This window comes from Dicentrarchus labrax, unplaced genomic scaffold (genome assembly GCF_905237075.1).
Source record: "Dicentrarchus labrax unplaced genomic scaffold, dlabrax2021, whole genome shotgun sequence".
In the NCBI taxonomy this organism is placed as follows: domain Eukaryota; kingdom Metazoa; phylum Chordata; class Actinopteri; family Moronidae; genus Dicentrarchus; species Dicentrarchus labrax.
In genome coordinates, this window is record NW_026136703.1 from 18666582 (window position 1) to 18673142 (window position 6561).

General features: G+C 39.8%; 1 protein-coding gene across 2 annotated transcripts; it reads right to left on the minus strand.

The window, feature by feature from the left end:
- Nucleotides 1-2160: 2160 nt before the first annotated feature.
- On the minus strand, nucleotides 2161-5991 carry cldn11a (claudin 11a). Of its 2 annotated transcripts, none has more exons than XM_051396411.1 (3): nucleotides 5519-5991; nucleotides 5122-5229; nucleotides 2161-3711 (listed from the first exon to the last, which is right to left on the minus strand). In XM_051396411.1, exons 1-3 carry the CDS (start codon nucleotides 5742-5744, stop codon nucleotides 3446-3448), a joined length of 600 nt encoding a protein of 199 aa, XP_051252371.1. In that variant the 5' UTR covers nucleotides 5745-5991; the 3' UTR covers nucleotides 2161-3445. The 2 variants fall into 2 exon arrangements, with proteins under 2 accessions (XP_051252371.1, XP_051252370.1); XM_051396410.1 differs by having other exon boundaries at nucleotides 5122-5286; nucleotides 5519-5990.
- Between the last annotated feature and the right edge of the window lie 570 nt (nucleotides 5992-6561).

Here is a 6561-nt window from a genome sequence, read left to right on the forward strand (position 1 = left end):
TAATACAAAAATTCCTCACGGCAGACTTTGATGAAATTTAAATGAAATTGTCAACGGAATTGCTGCAATAGGCAGGTCCACTTGCAGGGGTAAAGCAGTTTGTCACATCAAATCAGTGAATTTTGACATACTAATTCACACATTTGACTTTGGTATCATTATCTCATTATCTCTGTTTGGTTGGTGACACATCCAGCTAGCTTCTTGAGACAGCTTGGATGGGATTGGTCACTGACTAGCATGTTCCCTGTTGGCTAGCATGTTAGCAGTTAGCTTGACAAGTCTTCTCACTTGTCAATTTTATGCATATTTAAGTTTTTATTATGTTGTTCCTTGTGTATGTGCACAAGGACACACATGTACATGCATGCAAGCAGGTGATGCGATACACATTTCAGCCAATGGTTTCACACTATTAAGCTGATCAACATTTGGCAGTGACATGTCAAGAAACACACTAAGGTGCAAGCTAGAAAACATGGAAGTAAATAATGCTTTTTTGCAAATGCTGTTTGGAGGAGGAAATGTATCCAACATGTTTGTTAGACGTCAGGGATACACACAACAATAACTTTGTACATTAATAAGAAAACTCCACAGGACACCTTTAACTTTATTGTGTCACTTTCTGACTTAACCAGGCCTTTAAACAGCTACAAGTTAAATAGGCCTACTGTTGATGATTTGGTTGTTAACTGGTCAAACCATAGGCTGACTCTTCGTAACAGAGCTATGATCTATTATCAAACTCTGTATTCTATAGAGGCAGAAATAGCTATTCCTCCAACAGTAGTGTAGTCTTAATAAAGCAGAAAACAATTCAGACACAAGACACAATGTGTTTTGATTAGAGGGCTCAACTCTCGCTCTGTCTAAACTGTCAAAAACTCACTGTATTGCTCTAACGTTATTGCTATGGTTTTTGTTCTCACCACCTGAACAGAAACACGCAGTGAAAGGGAGAAAGTTCACGGATGGTGTTGCTGAATGGTCTTCTGGGAAATTAATCGGAAATTTCAACTGAAGTAGAAATAGACAAGCCACTTTGATGGACAGGGATAAGAAAAGAAAAATAAACACATGATCAAAAATAATTACTGGAAAGGATAGATATCACAGAGTAATGGTATTTTTGTATGATAATATCCAAGAGCAGATTTTCCCTTTTTAAGTTCTATCCTCTATTCAAACTTCCTTAGTCAACAATAAAGTTTTGTTGATAGATACCAACTTTAGATAGCAATGTTTTAGCATAGCCTATAATAACACTACTGGTCTCTTTCAGCAATACAGGACAGCTTGGTTGCCCACTTCTCCCACTAGCCTCCTGTGGACTGGATGGCTCTGTGCCTGGAACAGCATCGCATTTCAGGGAATACACGCACCGACACGACCACACAAAGCACACACACCTGCACACACAGACGTGCCAAGAAAGACACATGCACATACTGTAAAGTAACAAAATGAAAATACAGTAACTCGGTCTACGGTATCACAGCAAATCAGTATGGAACTAGGACAGATGGTTGTGTGTGTCTGCGTGTGTTTGAAGATAAGCCGAGGCCAATGAGATAGCACATATTGTTTCCAAAGTATCATGTAATATCTGTGATATGACTCAGTGACCTTGATATGGACAGAGGAGCACACAGGCAACCACACACTGGGCACAATTATCCTGTGTGTGTGTGTGTGTGTGTGTGTGTGTGTGTGTGTGTGTGTGTGTGTGCGTGCATGTGTGTGCGCGCATGTGTGGTCGGCAGGGGAGGGCCGGTACATTGTGTGTACTAACTGTCTTAGAGACAGGCTCTTCTGTGCCGACCTAACTCAAGGTTACTGAGTCACAATACAGATATTATACATAGCTAACAATTCATGCTTTCTCATTAGCCTCAGCTATATTCACACAAATATTGACACATATAACACACAATACTATAGCACAAGTATACAACAAACCGTGTCAATGTCAGCTTGTTCCAGGGCTGTGGTTACTGTATATCACACACACACACACACACACACACGTCACATACAACGAGCACATTCTGTCTGACGCTGTGTCAAATTGAAACTTAACACGCAGATAGAGAAAAGAAGGTGTTTTGTGGTATGAAAACATCTTATCGACTCATTGTGACAGACTCGAGATGAAAGCAGTTTTAATTCTTTTGTCTTTATTATAGAAAATCAAACAATAGCACAGTGAAACAATAAATAACCAGCTAATACTGTTTTTGTACTGATCTGAGTTGGAAATATCAGGTTCCTTCAGTTTGGGAATATCCAGTTCCATTTGTGTTCAGAGCATTTGTTAGACATTGAACATTCAAGTCATCACATTCCTTCAAGAGAAGCTAATCTAAATAATACTTTTTTTTGTGCAACATACCGTTAGCTACAGACTAGAGAGCTACTCTATATGAGGACGTCTGACTAAGATGAAATGCATAATTCCACAGTTACAGGATAAGCTGCTTTTTTTGTCACTCAGTTGTTATTCAAATTTAAAATAGAAGCAAGTTAGTCACATAAAAATGTGTAAGGCAACTTTAGATCATGAAATATATTATCAGATGAGGGAGTTATGGACAAAGATTAAGGTTGCGTACACTCTAATGAATTATTTGTGCAGTGCGCATACTGACGACTCTAACACAGACTGGAACACTGCTGGTTAAAGCTTTCTTGTGAAATGTGTGTTTCCATCATCTTACAGTCATCCTGCAGTGGGAAGGAAAAGGTTATTTAATCAAGTCTATCCCTTAAGAGGCAAATTCACTCGAGAGTTGTATAATACAGCCAACCAAAAAAATATCAATAAACAAAAACAATGTTAATGAACACTTTCAATTCCAAGCATAATACTGTCATGCCCTGCTCTTATGAAAACAACAGATCATATTAGCCCATATGATTTAAAAAAAATATTCATCAACAAAGGCACTCATAAGAGTTCTTTTCTAGGCGCATGATAGAAAAATAGAAGTAATATGGAAGATCAATATCTCAGTCCAGAAGGCCTTGGGTGATTAAGACCTCAGGCTGTTGTGCATGCAGCTTGCACAATTATGTAAGTGGGGAGAGTCCACGCCACACCCAACATGAGGAGGATGGAAGATGAGCTCTGTGATACAAAAACAATCCATCTGTGGAAAAAAAAGCTCCAACACTAACAGCCTTTGTGTGTTTGGATGTGTGAATGTCTCTTTTATGTATGTTTGTGTGCTCATTCAAGAATTTGTGTATTTTTCTTGACAAACCAGCATGAATGAATGTGTACATATCTATATGTCTCTTTCTCTTCCAGTAGGTTTGCATGGAACTGTGATTGTATGTGTAGGCCTACATGTGTGTTGGAGTGTGTGTGCTAGTGTATATGTCTATATATACAAACTACAGTCCCCTACACATCCACTTGAGAGTCAGAATCTCTCCCTTCTCAGACGTGGGCGCTCTTGGCGTGATTGGCAGAGGGGGCTGCTGGCGGGTTGCCACCTCCCTGTTTGGAGTAGTAGAAACGATTGTTGTCCTGGTAGGAGTGAGATGAGGAGGAATCTGAAGAGCAACAGGTAAGGATGCACCCGCCCAGCAGGCAGAAGATAGTGCCCACCCATCCAGTGTAGAGGGAGAAACCAAATGACATGAGGCCGTGCTCATGGTGAGCACCGATGGGGAACCAGACCGTAGACACCATACCACACAGTGCTGAGGAGAAACAGACAGAACATTTTTAATTGTTGTATGGTGCAAGTACACAGCACACATTATTTGCCTGTTCCTGTGGAATGCTAAAAGGTATTAAGAGTTGTATGCTCCTTCAAGTACTAGGACTTCATTAGAGGCATAATGGAATAGAAACACACACTATATGATTCCACACATACACCTGTACAAACCAAAACCCAAAAATGGACGGATGGAAAAGACATTTTACATTTTAACACTCCTCCTATATTCTTCCCATAATTATGGAACACGATCCTTGACAATTACTTTCAAAAGTAGATCAAGAACGGAGGAAGTAAATTCAAAATTAGATCTATTACGGTTTTGTTATCTTTTATTCCTCCTACAGGACACAAGGGGGTGGCAGATTGGAAGAAAGAATGTGTACAATAATATTATTTAGCAGCAAGACTTAATGGTGCTATATAAGCTTTGCCTTGAACTACAAAAGAGAAGCTTGATCTCTTATACAAATATTGAAATCCCTATACAGCTGACAGGGACACATCTAGTATATGTTGGAGTTTTGCCAGTGTACAACCGAGGCTAACACAGAACAAATGTATGAAATCCTTTCAACGCCAATATAATTTCAATATACTGCAATAACCGGATCCACAAATAATTTGCGGACTGAAAGCTTCAGAGGACACAGTTAACAGAAATAATTCAAGTTGGACTGAGATGCTTTTGCTCCCAGTAAGGACACAGTGATAAACAATATGGTTAGTGGATTTTTATTCTGCTCTGCAACAAGCACGCAAACACACAAACATATGATGATGATGTAAATTTCCCAGTGATAAAAAAGAAAATCTATTTACTAAGTAAGGGCTTAGATCATTTGCTGAGAATGACATAGGCAGTGGAAAAGTAAAATGATGGACAGAGTTGTTGAAATTTCATTTGAGGGACACAGGCGATGGAAAATGCTGCAGCACTAGTCAAATATTTATAAGCACAGTAAACTGGGCAATTCAGGGAGTGAGTTTCCATGTGGTTCAGGACAAAGGCAGGGTGTGGATGAGAGTAGGTGGAGGAGAGGAATGTGATGGGATGTAGGGGGAAGGGTTCAATGGAACAGGAACATATAAGTGTGTGTGTGTGTGTGTGTGTGTGTGTGTGTGTGTGTGTGTGTGTGTGTGTGTGTGTGTGCACCCTAGGGAGGAAGACAGCCATATTCAACATCCTCTGCTTTATGCAGCTTATAAGCATCAAGGTGGGGTTAAAAGAGGTCACAGTCAGGAAGGTTGGAAGGGATCTGTGTGCATGTGAGCGCAAAACAATACGACCTGCTCTAATTTACATTTTGTGTGACCATGAAATTCGCTCTTTCCACTAATGCATTATAGTTGCACTGCGTGAATGAAGAAAAGTTGAGTCTCTTACCAACTATGAGTATAAGCACTCCTCCCAGGATGGTGCGTTTGTTCTTGGAGCTCTGGGGTTCATTGCCAAGGCTGATGCAGGGCATGGACATGAGGATCATTCCCACTGCTGGGAGACCCAGAATTGAACTTGTGATCATCAGGGCACGAGTAGTCTGGATGTACGCTTCAGAAACACATATGAAAAAATATATGATTGATATTACTGTCCAAAGAAAGAAAAGAAAGACACAAACTCCCCATCACAGAACATGTGGGTATTTTACATGAAAAGGGGGGATACCAATATGTTGTGTTGAGAAGAAGTGGTGGAAATATTACATTTTAGATAACAAAATATCAGGTGAGAAATCAGAATTAAACGGAATGCATCTAAATGCACACAAAACAGTATCTACCTGGCAGGTCCAGGATCTGCGTTAGGGAGACGCAGTGGTAGAGTCCTGTGGAGATGACACAAGTCGCCCAGGGTCCCTTGGCTTCCAGCTCATCCATCTTCTTGCAGGTGTTCAAACCGTATTTACACATAGTCACCCAGTCATTGGTGGATGTCGCGATCACAATTCCCAGCCAGCCGAAGCAGCTGACGAGAAAGCCGCTCAGTTGAAGACAGGAGTTCGCCATGGCGCAAACTGTGCGTAAAAACCACTTGTCCCGGGTTCAGAAACCGTTAGAAACTTTCAAACTAAGGTTTGAGAGTGATTAACAAAATGAACCGAAATGTGGAATAATAAAGCGTCAACTCTAATTTTATAACTGATATTCCACCACACAAGTTAATCCAGTGTTAAAGTTTACTTTTCCTTCGCAGTTCTGTAATTCCATCAATTGAGCTGTGTTGCGCACTTCAAAATAATAATGCTTTCACATCATCATAGGTTTTATAGGGAAAAGTTCAGTCGGGGGGGGGAAAAAAACACTCTACAACTAACCAATCAGATACCTCGGTAAAGACAAAAATGTTTAAAAAAAGGGAGATAACACACCCAACTTGTATTGCCTCTCCAAAAAGTTGGTGTGCACTGCCCCTATCCAATGATACAATACAGACTGAAATATTTACAGAGCGGGTAGTGGCTGGGTTAGGAGCTGAGAAAATTTAACAAGAAATCTGCTGCCATCTACTGGCCACATTGTATTCCTTACAATATGTGTCATATATGAGCATCTTAGCAGCAATATACTTCTGTTCGAAGCACTTCTGAATGAAGATGTGGTAAGTATTAGGATTCTTAACTTAAGTAAAAGCAGATACTTTGTATAGTGTAAATTGAGCTATAGAAATGCATCATAATTTCTAAAATGATATAGGCTTCTGTACTTTTTATGTAAACTCTTAATCTATACACTAACTACTAACTATAGCTGTATAGTTAATAAAGTGGAGTACAAATAATTGGCCCTCAAAATTTAGTGGGGTAGAGGCATAAATTGTATTGTA

Excerpts from the sequence above, each read along its gene's own strand:
- cldn11a (XM_051396410.1), bottom strand. The coding sequence starts at position 5,744 with ATGGCGAACTCCTGTCTTCAACTGAGCGGCTTTCTCGTCAGCTGCTTC. Across the intron at positions 5,287-5,518 it reads GCAGATCCTGGACCTGCCAG|CGTACATCCAGACTACTCGT; the intron begins GTAGATACTGTT and ends GTGTTTCTGAAG. Across the intron at positions 3,712-5,121 it reads AGTGCTTATACTCATAGTTG|CACTGTGTGGTATGGTGTCT; the intron begins GTAAGAGACTCA and ends GTTTCTCCTCAG.